Source organism: Xiphophorus hellerii, chromosome 6, assembly GCF_003331165.1.
Source record: "Xiphophorus hellerii strain 12219 chromosome 6, Xiphophorus_hellerii-4.1, whole genome shotgun sequence".
Taxonomy (NCBI): domain Eukaryota; kingdom Metazoa; phylum Chordata; class Actinopteri; order Cyprinodontiformes; family Poeciliidae; genus Xiphophorus; species Xiphophorus hellerii.
In genome coordinates, this window is record NC_045677.1 from 433,530 (window position 1) to 456,624 (window position 23,095).

The window sequence follows — 23,095 nt, forward strand, 5'->3', positions numbered from 1 at the left end:
TTTCTATATGAAAACCTTTTTTTAATAAATTCACTGGATACATAAATTAAACCTGTGTAAATTGTAACTATAACTGTCTTCATCTCACCTGATCACGGCGCCGGTCTTATCTCCTCCACCCTTCAGAAACTCCGGCTTGATGTGCAACTGCTCCTCACCTGAGCTTCCATCACTTCCACCTGATCTCTACTTTTGCTCAGCTTACCTTTAATCTTATGTTTGGATTATAACTTTGTAACTAAACAATGTTTCTGTATGTGCTTGCTTTATTATAAAACAGTTCATTCTGACTGTTAAAACAAGCAGAAACATTTGTGTTTCTGTTTGTGCCGTATGTCAGGTTTGTAAATGAAATTTGTATTGATTCCAGTCATTGTTGAAAAAGTATAGGAAACATTGTATTTACACATATAAAATATTGAAAATTATGAACTTAGCATGTATTTTAAATTGTTAAATCAAGGTTATCCAAATACTAAACAACACTGTTACAATATATTTACAACCATTTTATTGGCTCTACTCTACAACAAAATACAGCCACAATGTAACTGTGTGGAAATGACACCATTTCTATAAAAACTAAATAATTTCAATCAAATGAGTTACAACAAAAGTAACATTCAAAAATGTACATAATATTTTATTAACATATTTCAAAAACAAATGACTGAACAAGAAAAAAGGCAAATGTGCTTCATCATAAAAAAAAAAGAAAAAAAACTAATATCTTCCTTGCATTTAGTACTGGCATTCAGGGCAGTGTCCAGGTATGCCATCACAATAGTAACGAGGGAACTCTCCTCGTCTTCCATGCCCGGTGAAGCCCACAGAGTCTTTATACTGCCGGTTACAGGAAGAACATTGGATAACCGCAAAAGGAATCCTGTTTTCTGCCTTGAATGATTCAGAAAAATTTTCCCAGTTGATCTCACCTGTTAATGAAAAACTTATTTTATGTAGTGGAAATCTAATTTCACATGTTTTAGGTGAAAAAAGTGAAAGGTCCTTACCATCCAACCAAGCAAAGTGAGTCTTCTTCCTGAACACTGGGTCAGACACAATGGCTTCAAAGGACTTGCATGTCAATGCCAACGTGAGGTAAGCTGTGTCTCCCTGTGCCAGTATTACCTCCTGGAGAATAGCTTCCAGGACAATCAAAGGCATCTGAAAATAATGATAGTAAAAAAAACAGGTGCATTGCAAGACTTATCCTGGAAGAATGGCTATGACATGATTATGAATGAATCTTACCTGTAAGATTGGCGGTATACTTTGTACCTGAATGGTGACGAGCATGAAACAATAATTAAGACTTAGTATCTGTCAGTACCTTATCCTATCCATCTGTAATGGTATAAAAAACGCTGTCCAAATAATACATTTTACTTTTTTTTTTTTGCCTAAATCATTTAGAGTTGTAGTTTCATTTGCACATAAAGATACACAAATCAAAATTACTAGTTATGCATATTTTTAAAAACTAACCTCAATTTGTGCCTCGGTTGCTTTGGCATAGTTGTGGTCATCAGCAAACAGAGTCTGTAAAAATATAGATTTTTTTAAGTGGAAGATTAATGCAAGCCCAAATAACATAAAAAGTCATTCAACCCTTTTAATTGTTCTATCCTGATTTTATTTCAGACTTAAAAAAATAAGCATACACCAAAAGTGTACTGTGAATAGAAATTACATGATTTGAAAATACAAAGTCATGAATTTTAGCTACAACTCACCTCACATTTTTCCCTTTCCTCAACTTTTTTCCGCTTTCTCTCCTTTTGCAGTTCTTCTCTGGACCTTTAAAAAGGACAAAGGGATGTTTTCTTAAAAAAACTGTCATATTTGTAACATGATGTGGTACATTATTGTTCTTACTTCACAGGGAAGTTTGTCAAGAGAGTGAGAGACCACCATCTTCGTATTGTCATCATATCATTCTGTGTACATCACAGGTTGAAATTTAATGAAATATCAAACAGAAATAATAGACTCTCATCTTTTTCTTTACCTCGCTGAAATCAAATGATGCTCCCATCACAAAGTACAGTGCATACTGTTGAGAAAATTTTGATTATTACATCTACACAAACCATACAACAATATGGTGGGTGAAAGCGGATGTTACCATCACTACAAACATTCCACAGTTGTTGGACAGTCCTTGTTTCGGCAATCCCTGTGGTGTTTAAGAGAAAATTCAAACAGGGTAGAGAAAAGTAATGCGTCATTACTTTAACTATAAAATTGAGGTAAAGGACAACAGCCTTACCCACAGTATTGCTTATAAACATTTAAAGCAGGAACGGTTTGAAATAAGCAGCTCTTAAGAACCACAAGTGTCCCATCATAACATCTCACCTCAACATCGTTGCCAACAAATTCTGTCCATGGACCAGATGACATCTGAAGACAGACTTCTCTGATGATGCAAATCATAAGAGAAGTTAAAAATTAGCAAGGGTATATTTCACAACATAAAAATTATAAAGATGTATGAAAATGCAAGACAGATGTGAGACAGAACGGTCTCTTGATGGTCCAGCTTTAACCCATGTCTTTGTTAAAAAGAAACAAGAAACTGCTTACAAAATGTGTGTCTTATCAAATTTCAGACATTAAAATGTTATTCACAAATTCAATTTGTATATTTACTGTTACATAAAAATGAAGATTAATGCTGAACCTTTGCCTCCGTGGAACAACGGAACAACATATTGAACACATGCCACACTCAAACTTATTCCTATAAAACCTTAATGTTCTGATGCGGTTTTCATCAGTGAAGCCAGTGCCATTGATAGAATCAAGGAAGAAAATCTCCCTATGTTTAGGCTTCAGAATCTGAAATAATATGTCGCACTGATGGTGAACACTACTGCACATTAATGAATGAATTTGACTACTTTCAAGAAAGGCAGTAAATATGAAGGTGAATATCAAATAAGTATTGTACTAACGCATAGTGTCCAATGTCCAGGATGCCACACAGGAATCAGAACCCAGTCCAGATCTTGTGCCTGCGGCTTCCAATTAAATCAAATAATTAATATATTGTGGTGAATCTGACCTCCAAAGGTGAACATAAATTTATCAACAGGATGTACTGGTAGGTGTTGTGCTGGGTCAAGGGAAAGAGGTGGAAACCAGGTGTGGACTACATGACTGTTTCCTGCAAAAACTTTGATGCCCTAGAGAAATAATAATAAAAAAGGGACAATCAAGAAGTTCAAAGTAAAGAGACACTTTTTTGTCATCTATGTTAAATTCACATCCGAAACCATGCCTGACATTGTTTTTCATTTCCACGTTTATGAGATTTACTCTTTTAGTTTTTATACGATTCCAACCTCTCAAATATCATGAAACAAATGTAGGTTACATAAATTGACATACCTTGTTGATGCACATTCTTTCAACAACTTTCAGACAGGAGTTCAGAATCTTTGAAGAATTGTAGCAGTCATATTTTAACAACATAAAAAACAACTTTAACACTGATATGGCTTGAAAAATATTTAAACTCACCTGCCCATTCATGTCTTGCGATAAACCAAGAGTGAACATGTCTCCTCTGGTGAGGACCTGCCCATCAACACAAGCAACATATTCAGCTGGATCTCTGGTTTGGTCCAATACTTGAGCAAGCTTAGGAAAGAAAAATGGAAGACAAATACATTTTATTAACTTAATTTTGCACAATATCATGCATTCCTCAAGTATGTTTACTGATATCCACAACTTACAATGTGCTTATACTGCTTGTTTGTTAGAAATTTCACATCATAACAGATGTCTCTAACAGAAAAATATTGGGAACACTGTTGTGCAGTGTCTTTTGTTTTAAACTAAAATTCAAACACCTGATCATGTCACAACTATAAGTACTAAAAATTATTTGAAAAAAAAAAAAACACAGAAAGAAATATTAAAAAAACAAACACCAAGCAAAATTGATATAAATATTTACCAAAGTAATTTCTGTGTTATTAGGCTTTTGAGTCCAGGTGAATTTATTTGCTCCAGTTGTTTGTAAGCTTGTCAAAGAGTCATCAAGAGAACATTGGTGAGTTTGAATAACGCTGGCTTCCAAACTGCAAGCATGTTGCTGGTTTTTCTCACAGCCTTTATCAACAGAAACAGTCCTACATTAATATATGTGTTGTGCTTTAATTTCAGAGACTACCACAACGATAACACAAAAGTTGAGCATTACCCATTATGATGCATCCATTTTTGTCTAGGACCAAATTTGCATGCGGCCCCGCAACTTTTAGAATGTTTTGTTTGGTTTTTGTGTTCTTCCTAAGATTGAAATGGTGGAGGATGTTTCTTTGCAGAAAGATGTGCGTGGATGGGTTGAGCATATTCAGGAAGTAGTTATTTTTCCTCATGCCTGCAAATAGTTGCTCTGCACACTGGCTGTTTAATCTTCCTGCCAGTTCCGGAACCATCTCAATCTTCCGCAAGACATCCTTCTCATCCTTACTATTGCCTTGGTGGAAAACGTCACTCAGACAATAATGCTCTAATGAGCCAGTGACAGGATGCCCTCCCTTGTCTTCTGGTTCTTTCCTGTGCTTCAACCAGGGTAAGTTTACAGCAAGTTTTTTTTCAGTAGCTTGTCTTATGTTTTCAGGGGTGGCCTCAACCAATCTACCATCGTGGATGGTAAATGGGGTATCCTTAGCACACCTCTTCTTTAGATGACTTACCAATCCCCTGGGGTAGTCATACACTGTAATATTGGGAAAAAACTTCCAGGATAAAAGAAGGTCTGCAAAGTCTCTAGGGCTCTCCGCTCTCAGGTTAAACTTTACAGAATAAATAATGCCACAGGGACAAGTGATTACAGCCCATCCACCTGAAACAACAAATCATATTCTTATTAGTACAGCATACAACTTATCTAGGTCCTTGTTGTTGTGTACTAAATTAAGCTTAACAATAGCATTGACATTACTATGACAACGTGTTATATGTTCAAAATAGCAGATACACAAGGCATGTTTTTTTGGTAATTTCTATTTTTCTCAAGGTCATACTTTCTTATGGGTTAACACATTTTCTGTTAGGAGTTGTCACACACTTACCAGAGGCACCCCACACTTTCTCAAAAACCTTGTTATATGTGGCTCTAGAAGCCATTTTGTCCCGCAGACGGAGCACAAGATCCATCTTAGAACCTCTGCTGTCAATTCCACATTGACTGCAGAGTCTCCTGATCTCAGGTAGCTTTAAAATAAAACCAAAAGTTAGTTATTTTTAATATTATTTAACTGTCCTGAAAGACAAACACAATCGGAAAATTCTGAAAATAAATAAAAAAAAAGAGACTACCTTGAGATTGAGAACCTCATCTGCAAGCCGCTCTTCTGTGAGAAACTGGTCTACATCACTGTCGGAATCAGGCAAGTGGACTTTTTCACTCTCTGTGTTGATCAAAATGTCAGATCGTCTTGTCTGTGGTCCAATCCAGGGGGACCAGTTGTGATAAGTAGGCTTTACAACAAAAGGATTCTTGCAGCCAGCTGAGAAATACAATGGAGACAAGGAAAAACATTTGAGTCACATTAATACATGAATTACTTGGTACACAAAATGTTTCCCATTTATCTGTTGAGTAGACACCAGACTTACGTGGATAAAGTCCACGGCTAATCACTTCCATAGTAACCGCTTCCCAAAATGAGCGCGCATTAACTTCGCCATTATATTGCTGAGGTGGGTTTGGTATTTCACTAACTATTAAAATAAAACAAAAAACACAGGATTTTATTTTTTTAATGTTAATTTCAGATGAGTCAAAAATTTCAAATAACAGTATTTTGATCCATGCAGGTTTCAAACATAAAGACCTACCTGGCATGCTGAAAACACCTTTCTTATGTAGATCCATGACAACAATTGCAGGATGATACCCACATGAATCACATGAGTATTGGTAATCATGGTCACTTAGACCTTCAAACGACAGATATGCCTGCAGGATTCGATCCTTGAAAGGAAAGTTCTCTCCTTCTGTGTATTCGATAGTTTCGATTATGCGACTTACAGCAGTGTGAGTCTACAGAAATAAGTAAGGCACATTTACAAAGTCACAGTGATGCCTTTAGATGAAAAGCTCATTAATGCATGTTTAACCATTTATTGTATTGTGTTAAAAATAATATCCACATTCTACACAAATAATTAAAAAATGCAACTAACCTGCAATGCATTCCTCAGTACCAGACAAAAATGTATGGACAGCAGCAAGTGATCGTTGAAGTTGTGAATACCATCTTCCCAGTCTTGATATCGGTAAACCATCGAACAGTTGGGGCAAGTCTTCCTGTATGTTGATATACCTACGAGAATATTAAAAAGGTTACTATTAAGATCTTATGCTGACATGATAGAATTAAAATATTAATATTATTCTTATGGAAATAAAAATAAATCTGTGCACTTGTACTTACAGCGGAGTACATTAAATTACTAACCTTTAACTACTCCTGTCAGAGTCACTATTTTAGCAGTGGAAGACAACAACTGAGGGTCACCAAGACTGGCGTGCTGTCCACATTCTGTGCATTCAGTCTCTGATGGGATCAGATGTTTGGGGAACCCATTGAGAGACTTGGCGTCTCTACTTCTGGTGATAAGACTGTCAGGAAGATCAGCAGGTATTTTCTTGTGGTAAATCAAATACTTGATTATCCTCTCTGCTGCATCATCAGTAATGGAACCACTTTCCTCCTGACATTCTGATACTGTTGTCCCACACATAACATCCTCCTCTGAATGTACTGCTGCTTTGAACATGTCTGGCATTTTTTCAAAAAGATGCCACTTTGCCGTAGCCTTGTGCGTACAGGACCTTTTGCCCTCTGTACATGCACAATGCCAGGTATTTTTTCCTTTGTCGTAAGTGACAATCACCCTTCCAAGTCTGCTGAAAAATGCCATTTTTGGTTCAAAGATAGACACGTGAAAAGTTGTGTCTGTCCCACTGCCAAAAAGAAGAACTGAAAACGGCGTATTACTTGATAGCGCCTCTTGCTGATTTTTTAAAAGTTCTTCTTTTCTTTTAACACTGAACCATAAGTTGTCAACCAGGATGTTGAGGGTAGTTTCAGACAGAGGTCCTTCTGAGTCTGTGGCGCGTGGACAAAAGCGTAATGATTGAATGTGTTCACACTCAAAAGGCAAAATCCCACTTCGCTTGGCAAATTGTGCATTCACATTACACCTGTCAAGCTCACACTCTGATCTGTGAAATTGTGACCAGGTGTTTTTGATTACATGTATAGGTTTTGATGGACCACAAAAGGATTTCTGAACAGCAAAAACACCTTTTTTTGCATCCACACACTGACTCCTTAAATGATGATTTTGTGAAATCAGCTCCACTTTTTCATGGTGTTTTCTTTTCAAATGAATACGAAGATTCTTTTTTCTCAGGCGCAGATTGCACATTTCACATGTAATCATATCTTCTGAGCGGACAGGCGCCTGTGTAGCCTGGATGTCTGTAGCTGCTGGACGGACAGGCGCCTGTGTAGCCTGGATGTCTGTAGCTGCTGGACGGACAGGCGCCTGTGTAGCCTGGATGTCTGTAGCTGCTGGACGGACAGGCGCCTGTGTAGCCTGGATGTCTGTAGCTGCTGGACGGACAGGCGCCTGTGTAGCCTGGATGTCTGTAGCTGGTAGGTGGACAGGTGGCTGGGCTGCTGCACAGCTGGACACCATGTGAAAAGTCATTCTGTGATTAACCAAATGATTAACAAACCTGTCCCTTCTGTCAATGGTGGAAAAACAGTAAGGACAATGGAAGTGAGTGGTGTCTCTACATGGTAGGCCACATCTGAAGATATGGAATTCTGCAGTAACAAAAAGAAATGAGTAAAATTTTAAAAAAGCATTTATATACATTGCAGATATGTTTAAACAAGATGTGATTCATTATCCCTCAGAACAGGGAGAATGAATCCCTGTTTTTCTTAGTAGCCTCATAGCTACTACAATAAAAGTAGTAGCTATTAAATACACAATTGATTGGTAGAAAAAAAGCCATGTTTGAATTAATCACTGTACATTCCTTAACATTGTTACTGTTTTGTAGGATTTAACAATTAATGGCTTCCAGATAACAAATATATATTCTGCAAAAAATGAATTTAAATTTTAGAAGTGATATTGCTCAAACAGCCATGGGCAGAGATTAACTAATCAGATTAACTCAATTACTCTGTAATTTTGACAAAAAAATAAATAATTAGGACCATTTTTCAAAATGTTATACTCTTACATGCAACATAATGTGAGTAACTTCACTGAATGAAGAACACATTTTAATACACAAAAAATTTAAACACGATACACAGATAAAAGTTGTTTATGTTAGGTTTCCTCTAACCTTAATTTGTTGTCTTGTATTAAAATGTTTCCTTTTTGGTTTTAAAATACCTAACAGTGCACATAACTTCATTTTTATTAATGTCTGCTTAAATAAATGGGTAATATTACATTGCACGTTATAATCAGTAAAACAGTACTTAATAATAGCCATTTCACAAAATACTTTGTTACTTTTAAATGTGTAGTTTGCTGCACAGTTACTAAAAATACATTGAAATACATTGAAAATACCCAGAGATGTACTCATCTCTGGGTACTATGATGGCAGCTGATAGCTTATAAAGAAAGCTGTTAGTTTATAAAAAATATTAGACTTTCCAGAAATTGAACATTGGTGTACAAAAACATATTTTAAAAAATATTAACCTTAAAAAATAAAATAAAATAAAAACACGAGAGAACTGATAAGTGTGTAAAAAAAAACATTCATTAGTGTATTTTTCCATACCGTTATGTTGAACCACAGCAGTTCTTGCAATGTGGTTCTTAACCTTGTAAGACTCATCCGCACTGTATGAGCAAAGGGGACAGTAGTACTTGTTGTTCATGCAGTACGGAACAATTTTAGCTCCGATCCCAGTGTTACAAATTGATACGTGCATCTGTGAAATTTAAATAAAAAAACAAATTTTGAGCATAAAATACATTTTTCAATTATACATTTTCTACTTTTAGATTTTTATCTAACGGTGGCCTGCACGAAATAATTAGCTATGCTACATGCTAAAATTAGCCTTCCCGAACTACGAATTTCACTCGTTTACAGCTGTCAATTATATTTTCTAACTAATCTAGAAAAGCGTATTGATTTACTCTGTAAAAAAAGGATTTAATACGGTAGAAAGTACCTTTTGCTGACTTCCTGGTTTTTGCATTGTGGATCGCGTGGCAAATGTCAGTGGTGAAACCTCTCAAACTTCTTACCCCGCTTCTTTAAGGTATTTATACTAGTGACTGTGAAAATAGCGCCCCCTTCATTTCCGGAATGTAATAGTCCAATTTCCATATAAGGTATGAGACTGACAGTGGTCCGTCACCGCCCCTTTCCGCAGGCTGCAGCGAAGACCCTCTCTACCAGAGAGGCTGCGGTTCCACATGTGACCCTGATACTGAACAGCGATTGGCCGTTCAGTAGTCTCGCGAGACTCGTCGATATATTAGAACTATCACGAGATTTGAGAGATAAATGGGATAAAGAGTGGAAAAACCGGAGAATGGGAGAATGGGGGAATGGAAGTTAAAATTTACATCCGGGTTACATTCCTCCATAAAGTTAGCTCTTCTCCAGCAGCATGACTCACGGGTCTATCGTTGAAGTGCGTTGCTTCCAGCAACCCATTTGCATAAAAGCCAGTTATCTGAGATTAAAGTCAAAGTTCGGATTTTTTTCCCCCAGTGGTCTTAATCCTCTTTCTTTAGAGAACGGCGTATTTGTGTAAACGAGTCCACATTTTGTGCCTTGATCGAGCAACGAAACCTGTAACTTTCAATCGTCAATAGGGGTCAGTGTTTGGCCTCTTCACCGCAGTGGCTTTGTGTTGCCCCGACAACAAGCCACAACAGAAGCCGTTCCATCATGTCTACTTCTGTAGCAAAAGAAGGGAAAAAGATGAGATATACAGTGATGCAGAGGCCGTAAGTTGACAGCTCAGTTCATAAACATTAAGTTAGTTAATATATTGTTAAATAAAAGCATTGGTAGCTGTGCTAATTTACCGTTATGGTGTTTCGTAGCTCTAAACGCGGCAGCAGCTTGCTCGCCTTGTCCAGCAGACGGAGTTTTACTTTCAGCGGCAGCAAAATTCTGGACAGAATGGCGGGTCCTACTCCGAGACAAGCTGCTCGGGTAACTTACACCATGAATTCGACAAATAATTACAAATTCTTGTTAACCACATGAATACCTGAACAAAGGGGCTGGGTGGCGCACCATGTACAGATGGTGTAGTTCTGACCATTTGCTGCTAGTCTTCTCCTTCTTCCCCCTATTTACTATTAAATTAAGTGCCTAACAAAACCTAAAAAAATCAAAGGGGCTTTGTAGCCTAATATTTACTAAATTATGTCATATTAACTAAGTTCAGATGTGTAATACTTACTGAATAAGGAAATATGCATTTAAAGAAATGTGTTTGGTATTTTGCTGCTTTTAAATGTTCAGAGGTGTTTAATGCAACAGATATAGCTGACTGTTCTCATGTGTTCAGGTGTTTGATGAGGAAAACAATGATGTGACTCCTCAGCCATTTTACCGGGCAGATCTCGGAGCAGAGCCAGGCAGCAGGTTCTTGGTGGATGAACTCTCTGCTGGATCAACATCAGACCAGACAACGTTCACTGGGAGCTTCACTATGCCTTTTTCAAGGTAAGAGAGCTCAGTGCTGTGCACCAGCAGGAGGTGGGGAGTTGACCTGTTCAGGAGGGGTTCAAGCTGTACTATACATCAGCACTTCTGTTTACAGAATATTATCATCATTTGTACAGACATTTTTTTCAGTTGTATTCTACCTTGTTGCTCATAATAGTTCTCTTCAGTTCCATGTCCGAAATTGACAATGATGTAATGGCGTGAAGGAAAAATTGTGAGCACATGCCAGCCAAGTTCCAGATGAAAGTGGCCAAAAAGTAAAGACGCAACACATGTAGCATCAAATCCAGACATCAATGTTTAGTACCCTGGTCCCCCAGAATGCAAGTAGTGATAGCAAAACCTTCAGCTGAATGAAGAGCTCCAAAATTTAAGATTTACATGGTTATGTATTCAGTCATAAGGAGGAAGTCAGGAAATCAATTCCTCGAAGACTTATCAGACCAGCACCCTACCTGGTGATTTAAAAGCACTCCATGGTGAAACTAGACACTAAAAATCTGACTGCCTTTCTGTAGACGCTGTTGTTTCAGCTACGGTTCTTTGTAGCAGAAATTTCCCCAAGTGGAAGCAGCTGAAAGTCTCATTCTTTTTGACAAAATTAGTCTGTATTTGTCTTTTGTGAGGGGCAACTTTTCACAGGAGCTGCTGGTCATCTCCTATGCAGCCATTATGCAGTTTGGCCTGTGTTTATGTATCACTTTGTGGTTTGACTCAGCCTCAAAGTGGGATTGGTTTAAACTGCAATGAACAATTAGATTTGCAGAGACCATTGTCAGGGCTGACCTTCTCCACATCCAGGACTTGTAGAGGATCGGGAATAATTCCACTTGAGCTGTGGTGTGTGTTCTCTGTAGAGAACACACACCACAGCTCAAGTTGACAAAAATTATCTTTGTATATCTTTTCCTTCAGGTCTGCACTATAAAGCACTATTTTCAAAAACTAACATTGTTAAATCATCAAATAGCAGCGGTGGGCACGGCTAGCTAAAAAGTTAACTGCATTGACTTAACTTTTTAGATAGCATAAACATTAGTTTATGTTTAACATAAAGTAATGTTTATGTTTAATCATAAACATTAGTTCTACTATAACACTATAACAACCTAGGAGTTAGCGGCAGGTAATGCTAAGGCACCAAATTCAGCCATGTTGATACCACCATGTGTCATTAGAAAAATGTGAGAAAGCTCTAAAACCCATTCACATAGAGTATTGAGGGTAGGGCTCTTCAGAATTCAAACAAAGCACAATTCAACAACCTTCCTGTCAATCAGTGTTAGTGTGTTAGTGAGGAAGCTGCTTTTTTTCATGATGACTGTGTAGTAAACATCTGCTCTGACATTGTTTTTCAGGTCAGTTTTGGGTAGCAGCAGGTTATCCAGCCAGTCAACCATAGAGTCTGTGAACGAGGAAATGGAGGAAACATTTTGCAGACGTGACTTTTCCTTCAGCTTACCAGGTTCATCACTACAATATATACAGTAACTTGCAAAAGCGTTCATATCCCTTGAACTCTTCCCTAAATTATCTTATTACAACCATAAATATAAATACATTTCTTTGGAATTTAACGTGTCAGACCAACACAAAATGGTAAACAATTGTGAATTAGAAAAAACATTATACATGATTCAAAATTTTTTTGCATATAAAAAACTGAAAAGTGTGGTGTGTAAAAGTATTCAGCTCTCTGTACCGTATTGACATAGTTTTGCCCATTCTTCTTTGCAAAACAGCTGAAGTTAAGTCAGATTAGAAGGAGAACATTTGTGAACAGCAGGTTTCAGATCTTGATTGGGTTGAGGTCTGGACTTTGACTGGGCCATTCTAACACATGAATATGTTTTGCTTGAAACCATTCCATTGTAGCCTGTCTTTATGTTTAGGGTGGTTGTCCTGCTGGAAGGTGAAGCTCTGCCCCAGTCTCATGTCTGTTGCAGACTCCATTGTCCTGTATTTGACTCCATCCATCTTCATATCAACTCTGACCGTCTTCACCGTCCCTGCTGAAGAGAAGCAACCTCAGAGCATAATGCTGCCGCCACCATGTTTGACAGTGGGCATGGTGTGTTCAGAGTGATGCGCAGTGTTAGTTCTCCTAAAAGTGGCCTAAAAGTTGAATTTTGTTCTGGTCTGACCAAAGTTTATTCTTCCACGTTTGTTGTGTCCAGCATGACTCCTAGAAAACTGCAAACAGGACTTCTTATGGTTTTCTTCTTGCCACTCTTCCAGAAAGATCACATTTGTGCAGTGATGACTAATAGTTGTCCTGTGGGCAGATTCCTCCTCTGAGCTGTGGATCTCTGCCTTTGGTCCAGAGTCACTATGGGCCTCTTGGCTGCGTCTCTGATCAGAGCTCTCCTTGTTCAGCTGGAAGTTTAGGTGGACGGCCTTGTCTTGTTGCCGTTGTTCCACACTCTTTCTATTTCCAGATGATGGACTGAACAGAGCTCTGTGAGACGTTCAAAGCTTGGGAAATCTTTTTATAAATTTTTTATTTGAAAAAATTTTTTTGAGTCAAGTATAATTTTTTTTTATATTTCACATTTCCATACCGCTTGGTTTTGATCTTACACATAAAACTCAAAGGAAATATATTTAAATTACTATGGAAAAGTTGAAGGGGTATGAATACTTTTTCAAGCCACTGTATTTAGAGATGTACACACCGACTGTAACTTTTCAACCAGTTTCCTTGCACTGGTTTTTGTAAAGCTTCAATGCTGCCTCTATGTTTTGAGAGTGTAGATCATTACCAAAAGCCTCAGGTTTTCGAAAGACAGCCGACGTCTCCAAATGCAGCGTGTTTCTTGACTGGCAAAAGTTGAGAGCTCAAAGAATAAATCAGATATTTTGTTCTACTCCATTCATTATGCGCGTTTCTGTTCTTTGCTGAAAAAGACACCTTTTAAACATTGTTCTGTTTTGTAGAATCTTTGTTACCAGATGAGAAGAGGAAAAAAGGCTCAGTGAAAGACCAAATGACACAAGCTCTGTTGAAAGGGATTAAAGACATTTTAATCACAGAGACAGACACTATTTCTCTGCTGGACATTCCCCCCACCTTAGTGTCAGTGAATGCTGATGATGCAGATGTCATAATGTAAGGGAAATTGTTTTTGATTTTTTTTTAACCAATATTTAAATCGTTTTTATCTCTGATTGGAACAAGCTATTGTTAACTCAACCTTGTTTTGTATTGCAGAGAGAGAAATAAACAGTATTCTGGAGTTTGCAGAAACAGAGGAAACAATGAGAAGTATGTGGAGCGAGCCATGCAGACACTGAATGGAGCGACTAAGAACAAACAGATACAGAACAACCTCATGCTCATGGTGGACACAGGTTTGATTCAAGACAATACGTTCACTATAAAAAAGTATAGCACACTGCAAAATATACCAAGCTCAAAAAAATTCTAATGTTTTTTCCCATTATATAAGTGAAGAAAATCTGACAATTGGACTGGTATGTTTTTTAATCAACATTCAAGAATTATTGACATAAAACATATATATTGCTCAACAGGGTTTCCCCCAGTGTATTATCAGCCTGGCGGGCCACCAGGCTTTACTTACCCTGCCACCAGGCTACCTGTTGTTTGTTTATTTTAAATAGGGTTTTTCTTTTTTTTTTTTATATTAACATTTTTATTGAGAAAGCACATTACAATACAATTATATAATTACACCGATTACATTCACATTTTTACATGCTTCCTCTGTTTTCTAATTTAGACAAGAGAGAGAGAAAAAAAAAAAACAAAAAAAAAACAAAAAAAACAAAAAAAAAAACCAAAACTTGAATGGGAGCGGCGGGGCGGCCTGAGTACCAACCCATAATTGACATATCAAATTAGAGCATAAATCTGAATGACAGCAAGGTTTACGAAAAATCAGACACAACAGGTTTGACATATTCTGTCCACTTTGACCATATCTTGTAGAAAGTATCTCTCTGCACATTAATGGAAAAAGATAGTCTCTCCAGTACATAGATCTCTTTCACTACATTTATCCAGTCATCAGTTGTTGGAGGTTCCCGTTTAAGCCATTTCCTTGTAAGGGCCTTTTTGCTCCCGGCCAGTAAAATGAACAGAAGTTTTTGATCGTTGTGGTTCAGTTTGTCAACCGGTATGTTACATAAAAATATGCATTCAAAAGTTAAAGGAAAATTAGCAGTGAAGATGTTCTGTAAATGATTATGGATTTGAGACCAATATTGCTGGATGGTTTGGCAGTCCCAGAAAATATGGAAATGATTGGCATCATCCCTTCCACATCTCCAGCAGGTAAAACCCCTTCCCTGGTATCGTTTCTGCTTTGGGGTTATGAAAAATCTTATAATATTTTTCCAGCAGAATTCACGCCAAACCTTCGATCTTGTTGTTGTCCATGGTATCTTACAGATGTGGCCCCAATCATCTTCTGAGATTGTCAGGCTGGCTTCTTTTTCCCACTTCACTTTAATATAATCAGTGCTGTCTTTCTTACACCGCAGGATGGCGTCATATAACCTGGAAATGGTTTTACCTGGTTTTGATTTAGTTAGTAATATAAACGTTTCCACAAATCTCAAATTATGTAAATGTACTTTTAGCTCTTTATTAAAATAATTTCTGACCTGTAAAAATCTAAAAAAGTCATCTGCACATAAATCATGTTTTCTTTTCAGGGTTTCAAAACACTGGAACGTCCCTTTATGGACAAAAGAATAGTAATTAGTTAGGCCTTTTGAAATCCACTTCTTGAATCTATCGTCATGTTGATTTGGGAGGAAATCCGAATCATAAGCGCACCATCTTAAGAGTTTAGAGGCATTTTCTAAACCACAGATTCTAATTGCTTCATTCCATGCAGATATCATTACTTGTGATATAGGTTCATCTGCCAAATTAATTTTACTCTGTAATTTTGTGTCAGCTATTATGGCTTTAATCGGCATTGTTTTGACCGTTTCCCCTTCCACATTTTTCCATCCTGCAGTGTAAGGGTTTTTCATAGGGGGTTTTTTGTTGCCTGATGTAAAAACATTTTGCTTGACAATGTCAAACATTGATAAGTTTTAATTGTTGTTATTAAACATTATCAAACACGCCGTTTTGAAAATAAACAAACCTTAGAAAGATACAGGGCCAACCATGAGAATCAACTCATTTAAAGATAAAACTCAGTTTCACACAAATACAAACATTCTAGCATAAATGTTTGACTGGACCGTTCAAGGTCGCTAACAGGCTAATCTTCTATTTGCAGCTCGACAAATCTTTTCTATAAACATTACATTACCAAGACATATGCAAACATAAGACCATTTAGAGTTTAAAATGCCAGTAAAAGCATTTGAAATTAATTTTAATATGGACAGGCAGTCAGTTCAGAAACTTTAAAATCAGTGTAATGTGAGTTTGCTTTCTGGTCCTCATCAGCATTCTGGCACCTGAGATCTGAAGTAGCTTTTTATTAGCACAGCAATCTGTCTTGCATGTTATAAAAGACTGAACTGAATCCTCTGCATTGGACTAGGACTGAACAGAGTTTTGACCTGGGCTGAACGATTCATTGTCAGTTTTTGAAGTTTTTCTGTTTGAATTTCTTTGACAAAAACTAAAACCTTTTTAATCACAAACATAATCTTTCATACAGTGGAAGTGTTTTTAAAAGAATTTCATTCCTATCTATAGCCACGATTGTGTCCGCCTTCGACATGTATGCACCTCCAGAGCAGGAAGTGATGGTTTACAGCCCTGAAATGAAACAGACCAATGATGCAGAGACTGTTGTGGACTCCAGGAGAAGTCCAGAGAGGAGTCTGTCCCTGACCAGCTCAGCTAGTACAGGTAACCTAGTATAGGTAACAGAGATGAAGTCACGTAAAAGAGTTGTCCTGCTTCAGTTTGGTTGTTTTAAAACAAATGTAACTCAAACATATTCCTTTACAGTTATTTCCTCCTGTTCGCTGAAAGATGTAGAAACAGTTGGGAGCAGTTTAAACACACAGGTAGACTTTGAGCTCATCATGACGTCAGATAAATTCCAGTACGCCTTACTTCTAATGGAGAGGACTGTACTGCGGAACAACTTCCAAAGCCAGCTGGCTGCTTACAGAAAGCTGCCTTTGCTGGAAGGTAATTTCAGACTTTTTGTACAAAGATATATATATATATATATATATATATACAGTACAGACCAAAAGTTTGGACACAACTGTGTGTCCAAACTTTTGGTCTGTACTGTATATATATGTTGTATATATATACAGTATATATATAAAGAAAGTCAAGAAAGTGATTACAATGATTTTCTCAGACCCTGACAGACTGGTAAAACCTAAGGAAGGGGAACAGAGTGAAGCAGAGACTTCCTGCTCTCCAGCCCTACAGTGTCTCTGGGTTTTCCGTTGTGAGCTCAGCAGAGGCTGTAGGGTCAGTAGCATGGCCTGGAACAAAAAAAACCCGGTAAGACACACACTACCCAGCTGATAGATGTACAGGAAAATTGTGAGGTCAGAAAAACTCTGTAACAGGACATACATTGAAATAATAATTTCCCACTAATCATGACTTTATTAAGTAGGAATCTAGAATCCAGATTTTTTGGCCCCAAGTTTTACTAAAAATGCTTTTCTTTTTCTGTTGTCATGTTACATTTTTCACACAAAATACCACTGATGAGGCATTGCCTTCCATTCTCATTTCCTTTGTGAATAATTATCAGTATCATAGAGCAGAATCATAAATTGCATTTCCACCAACCGTTGATGTTATACTTTCCTTATTGCTATTAAGCCATTTCCTTCAGCTTCTGGATTATAATTAGCTGGTTGTTAACTTCTAAGCCAAGACCTCACAACAAAAATTTTGATGTGTCTCTGTTATATAATTGCACAGTTATTGCCACTGATATTTTCACCTCATCATAACATTGACTGTGGTGTTTTTGTGCTAGGACCTCCTTGCTGTAGGTTATGGTGAGACTGACTACAGAAACCATGAACAAGGTCTGGTGTGCTGCTGGTCTATTAAAAACCCGACGGTATGACTGACTTCAGTTCATGTCTCCTCAGTAATCAGATGTTTGTGTAGTTTTAGTAATAAATCTGGAGGATATATAGGTTAGGGCAATAATCAGACACTGCTGTCAAATCAAACGAGATGTTCTGACTGTACTATTATTGTAATATTAAAAATAAAAGCTGGTCTTAATCAGGACACTTTCATTCCCAAGGAAGTAGCCCATAACATCTGATTCCAAAATCAGATTGCTAATCAGAAAATTAGATGCCTTACAGTATTTGGTTGTTTATAAAAGACCTTTGCAGAGGCAGAAATCAAACATCAGAGTGCATGCAAAATGCAAAATCTCTCATTTATTCACAGGAATAACAGCAGAGATAGTGGCACAAACAGTTCACCTCTACACTGTACATGTTTGATCATATTACTTCATGCTAAAACAATGGAGCAGCTGCAGCATGCAAGGCATTGACATGCAAGGAAGTTGCCATCATCTGGTCTAGTGTGGGGTTAAAAATCCCTTAGACCTTCACCATGTTTTCTTTTATGTTGGCCATTGACAACATTTCTTACCCAACTAGATTTATTTATTTATTTTTTATTTCCTTTATTTAACCAGGTAAACTCCGTTGAGATCTAGTTCTCATTGTCAAGAGAGACCTGGGCAGAAGTCTGCAGTACATAGCAACCTGGTTACAAAATAAACAATATTGCAGTTGTCTGCTTCCTGTGTGAGTGTGAGGGTGTGTGAGGGTGTGTTCGTGCATGAATGGGTGAATGACTGAATGTAATGTGAAGTGCTTTGGGGTCCTCTGGACTTGATAAAGCACTGTACACGTACAGGCCATTTACCGCTTCACTGACAACAAGTAGCTCTACATATCAGTGTTTAGAATGTTCATCTGCCTTTGGACTCCTGATTTCTACTACATTTGTTCTGTCTTGTCATTGTTACAGTCTCTAGTTGTCCTTCAAGATAGGCGATGGGCTGGTTAGGTATGTAGAAGCTTCAGCTGTTTTCATTCTTCTCTTCTTGCAGTGGCCTGAGCGAATCATTAACTGTGACAGCGCTGTAACAACTGTGGATTTCTCATCTAACAGCCCTGGGCAGCTGGCTGTGGGGATGAGTGACGGCAGCATTGCTATCCACAATGTGCAGAGTGCAGATAATAAGTCACCTTTCATCAGCAGTCGGTGAGGAATGAGTGTTGGTGGATGGTGTGGCTCTCTTATCATTATTTATAGAGAAGTTCAATTAGAGATGTACTGAAATGAAGGTTTGGGCCAGTAGTGACACCCAATATCAATATTGCTGTCATAGCTATTCCACACTGTGAAGAAATGACCACACTGTTGAGATTCCTTCTCTGCTTCAGTTTGACAACCCACAGTCACTATGACACGCCCTCTCTTAATGCACACACAGCAACAAGATTGAAATAAACTTTGATAATTAACACCAATGCCAACGTAAATGGCAACATATGGTACATCCCTGAGTTACTTTCCTAGGTTGCTGTTCTGTTTCTTCCGGTATGCAGTGAATGTGCCAAAAGACACCTTGGGCCAGTGTGGCAGCTCAGGTGGAACCAACAAGAACTGAGCTTCACTGGAGAGGAGAAGGTTGAATCTCTGTACTCTGTGGGAGCAGACGGCAGAATCTGCAAGTGGTTTGTCATCAACGGTGGCCTTGACTGTACAGGTACAGTTCTCCACTGTAGAATCCGCCTTTTCAATTTTCAGCTCACAGTGCTCTTTGAGGCAAAATGAAACAATACGTTATTTAAAGCCTCTATGAATTTTCCTAACATTTATATGTGAAAAACAAGATGCATATCCATATTTTCCAAAAACAAGATGTTTAGATATATGAAGAATTAATATAGGTATTTAAAGGGACAGTGTTATATTAAATCTACTTTTTTGAGCTTTACATCATGTTATCAAAAACATATCTGGAGTGTTGCCTTGATTCTTTCATGTATGTTTTGAGAATTCTTTTAATCTCCCATGGCAACCATTCAGCGGTGCAAAACGCCTGGGTGGACCTAGTGCCACCTTCAAGATGCAGCCCTACTCAGCTCCTTCAGACTAGCCAGTAGCAATTAGCAAACAATTGGTGGAACGGTGAATCTGCTGAGCTCATTGTGAGCTACTTCTCAATGCAACGGCAGTAAAAATGTTGTTGAAGGATTAATAGAGGAGTGATATTGTGATGACTTCCTGAAGGTGGAGTTTCAGAAAGAGCAGGAGTTTTTAAAGAGACAGAAGCCCAATTTCAAGGTGCTAAGTATCAAAGTTCAATTTATTTTAAGTCATGTTTGATATACAGGGTGAGCCATAAGTTTCCATACATAGGAGAATGTAAAATGTATATTTCTTTTATATTTCAGATACCCAAGAAGATGCGCTTGACAAAAGAGCAAAGAATTAAAATGGTACAGATGGCTGGATCGGGAAGCAGAAAACTTTAACAGAAAACAGGGAACGAGCATCACACACGACACTGTGGCAAAACTTATTTGCAAGTTTCAGAAAACTGGAAATGCGCAGCGATTAGACAGAGTCCCACAAAAATAAAAATGGTTGTCCAATATAAAATGTTTATTTTTTTCTATGTATGGAAACTTATGGCCCACCCTGTATTTACCATTTTTATAACAACTAAAGGTAGTAGTTACTTGATTGTGCTAGACATTTCCTCCGTGTGCCTGGACAACACATAATACTACCACTTTAAGATTTGAAAAGACTTTAAAATGTTTCTGTGAGCAAATTTATTCCCACTTAAAAGAGCTAAAATCACTACATTAGTTGTTGTGAAACAACCTAGATATTAAGGGTAGGACGTTGTTTTGTTAAAAGTTACCTTTTTTCTTCAGTTAAGAATACACTCTTAACGAATACGTTGTTAAATAAGATTAACAACTGAATATGTAATTGGTTATTGTATAGACCTGATGAAGCTCAAGAAGATGAATAATACCCTGAGAAAGACTGAACAGAACAAGCCAGAGAAGACAGCAGAGTGTGTGCTCTCTGTTCTCACCCCTGGTCTGTGCTTTGACTTTCATCCAAGTGTAAGTTGCTCCAGAATATCTGTAAGTTACTGGCTGCTCATATGCCAGCTGACTCATAGCATGTTTCTGTTTGTGGTACCATGCTCCTACAGGACCCCAACATCTATTTGACTGGTACCTGGGAAGGTAACATCCACAAGTGTTCCTGCTCCAATGGTCACCAGTTTCTGGAAACTTACAGGAAACATTTTGTAAGTTTAACACAGTAAAAGTCACCTCCTCTTTCTTCCACTGCAGTGAAATCCACCAAAACTAAGTCAATCTTTCTTACATTTACAAACGTAATGTTTCTCTGGTGGGATGCCATTAGGAAATTTATCAAATTATTTTAATTCAATTCAAGTTTTTTTCATCAAGGGCTGTGCAGTAAACAATGTTACACGATAAAAACAATCAACTGTTTTGTATAAAGGTTTTCTAGCCACAGCCTAGCCCTTTTTTGAAGGACAATTTTGTTTACAGAAACTTCATGGTTCATTATATTTGGTGTTTCTGTAGTTTTGCTTATTTATTTCAGAAATGTAAAATGTCTTTCAGTTCCAGTGTTAAATGTTCATTAGAATTTAAAGTTTAATGATCTTTGAGAATGTGTTCCTGCATTATTGTACCATTACCTCCATATTACTTGAAAATTGTCTTGAACAAAATATTATCAATTATTGCAATAATTTCTGGGATAATTTATTGTTGAGCAAAATTTGTTATTGTAACAGGCCTAGCTGATTAACAGCAATCAATATTTTTTTAAAAGAATCAAATACAAACATTTGGATCAAAAAGTGTTTTAATTTTGAATAAAATTTGGTTACTTACTGAATCAATAATTAAAGTAACTTGTGTATGTTGAAGAGCAGTTCTACATTACCTCGGTGGAAACTGGAGTGTTGTGGATTCCAGAATTCTGCTTCTCTTGGTGGCAGCGTGTTGGAGTAGCTCTTTTTGAAAATGGTATTTTTAAGTTAACTAGAGTATTTTTTGTTCTTCTGGTATAAAGTAAAAACTAAAAACGTTTTGAATGAAAAACATGTTAGCATAGCAACACATAGCTGTTTTTTCTCTCATCAGGGAGTCTCAGTACATACCACATGTTCTCTGGCTTTAGATTTTTTAATTTGAAAGTCTCTGCAGTAACAATAATCTGCACAGGATGTGCCACATTTAATTTGGATTTTTTAAGATGATTTGTAATGTTGCTGTGTGTGTGGTTTTTTTTTTTAACATCACAATAGGATCTGTGCTCTTTTGAGAACAACAGTAAGTTTCACAAACCCCAGCTCTGGTGGTTTGTTCACTCCCAACCGTAGCAAAATGATCATTCTCCAAGAACCTGCAGCTGTTGTTGGTCATTGGAACGGAACAATAGCACCTTATAAATCTACATAGAACTGATTAATAGCACCACACTAATGTAAAGCAATAATCCTTAGAATAAATGACATAATTTGAGTGACTTTTTTGTGTCTGTGTTGTTTCCTGTCAGTGTCCTGTGAACTGCATCACATGGTGTCCTCTCCATCCTGATGTGTTCCTGAGCTGCTCCTCTGACTCCACCATCCAACTCTGGAAGCAGGACTGCATTAACCCTTTGTTAAGCTTCACCTCCAACCAGCCGGTGGCTGAAGTCAGGTGGTCTCCAAAGCACGCCACAGTATTCGGTGCTGTTAACGAAGAGCAGCTTGAGATTTGGGACCTGAACTCCAGCTTGTAAGTCTGAGGAATTTGCTTGCTTCATTTCGCTCTGCCAGTAAGCACATCAGCACGCAGAAAAGAACTGGAAACAAGGGGAGAAAGTGAACCTGATTCCATAACTTCTATCTTCCAGTTTGGATCCGGTAATTGTGCAGCCTGCTGCTCCTGGACTGAAGATGACGTCCCTTCTGTTTGCATCCCTCACAGACTGTGTTGTGGTAGGAGACAGTGATGGCCAGGTGACGGCGTACCAGCTGCAGAACCTCCGTGTTGGAGAGAGCAGCCAGGTAAATCATACAAACATGTCAGGCTTAAATAGGTGGGAATATAAGGGACATAAATAATTTGATTAGATTTTCAGTGATTGTGAAAATGTATCTTTTGAAGTACCAAAATTCAGACATGGAAGATCGTCATTCAATGAACAGACTTCATAATTTTGTTAGCTCCATTTGGCAATTTATGACCAAATATTGAGCAATTTAAGTCAGAGCAAGAGGAATGTTTATGACATTTTATTACTGGCAAAGATGT

At 37.6% G+C, this 23,095-nt stretch overlaps 2 protein-coding genes across 11 annotated transcripts in view; one reads left to right on the forward strand and one right to left on the reverse strand.

Moving 5' to 3' along the window:
* Positions 1-494: 494 nt before the first annotated feature.
* On the reverse strand, positions 495-9,477 carry LOC116721691 (uncharacterized). 6 transcript variants are annotated; one of them, XM_032565580.1, is made up of 24 exons: positions 9,252-9,476; positions 8,852-9,005; positions 6,486-7,865; positions 6,211-6,350; positions 5,863-6,067; positions 5,641-5,745; positions 5,341-5,531; positions 5,094-5,235; positions 4,217-4,864; positions 3,971-4,125; positions 3,529-3,648; positions 3,397-3,444; positions 3,108-3,191; positions 2,961-3,026; positions 2,756-2,844; positions 2,362-2,422; positions 2,129-2,179; positions 2,012-2,056; positions 1,879-1,940; positions 1,737-1,800; positions 1,489-1,542; positions 1,255-1,281; positions 1,014-1,167; positions 495-935 (listed from the first exon to the last, which is right to left on the reverse strand). In XM_032565580.1, exons 1-24 carry the CDS (start codon positions 9,276-9,278, stop codon positions 742-744), a joined length of 4,266 nt encoding a protein of 1,421 aa, XP_032421471.1. In that variant the 5' UTR covers positions 9,279-9,476; the 3' UTR covers positions 495-741. The 6 variants fall into 6 exon arrangements, 1 of the variants encoding a protein (XP_032421471.1); XR_004339657.1 differs by lacking the exons at positions 495-935; positions 1,014-1,167; positions 1,255-1,281; ... (1 more) ...; positions 1,737-1,800; positions 2,756-2,844 and having other exon boundaries at positions 1,921-1,940; positions 9,252-9,477; XR_004339656.1 differs by lacking the exons at positions 495-935; positions 1,014-1,167; positions 1,255-1,281; positions 1,489-1,542; positions 2,756-2,844 and having other exon boundaries at positions 1,784-1,800; positions 2,012-2,179; positions 3,397-3,648; positions 9,252-9,475.
* Positions 9,478-9,623: 146 nt separating this feature from the next.
* Positions 9,624-23,095, forward strand: part of dnai4 (dynein axonemal intermediate chain 4) — a 32,180-nt gene continuing 18,708 nt past the window's right edge. For 4 of the 5 annotated variants that reach the window (XR_004339660.1, XR_004339661.1, XR_004339662.1 and 1 more), the window contains exons 1-16: positions 9,624-10,038; positions 10,138-10,249; positions 10,611-10,768; positions 12,130-12,236; positions 13,709-13,880; positions 13,983-14,122; positions 16,461-16,616; positions 16,719-16,904; positions 17,086-17,234; positions 17,725-17,811; positions 18,832-18,986; positions 19,334-19,494; positions 20,748-20,872; positions 20,965-21,063; positions 22,353-22,576; positions 22,695-22,848. Coding sequence is in view for 2 of the 5 variants with exons in the window: in XM_032565585.1 (XP_032421476.1) it covers positions 9,980-10,038; positions 10,138-10,249; positions 10,611-10,768; positions 12,130-12,236; positions 13,709-13,880; positions 13,983-14,122; positions 16,461-16,616; positions 16,719-16,904; positions 17,086-17,234; positions 17,725-17,811; positions 18,832-18,986; positions 19,334-19,494; positions 20,748-20,872; positions 20,965-21,063; positions 22,353-22,576; positions 22,695-22,848 (2,244 nt within the window). In the remaining 3 variants the exon portion in view is untranslated. Of the gene's footprint in view, positions 10,039-10,137; positions 10,250-10,610; positions 10,769-12,129; positions 12,237-13,708; positions 13,881-13,982; positions 14,123-16,460; positions 16,617-16,718; positions 16,905-17,085; positions 17,235-17,724; positions 17,812-18,831; positions 18,987-19,333; positions 19,495-20,747; positions 20,873-20,964; positions 21,064-22,352; positions 22,577-22,694; positions 22,849-23,095 lie in introns of those variants that run through there. The other variant, XM_032565586.1, reaches the window with a different exon arrangement.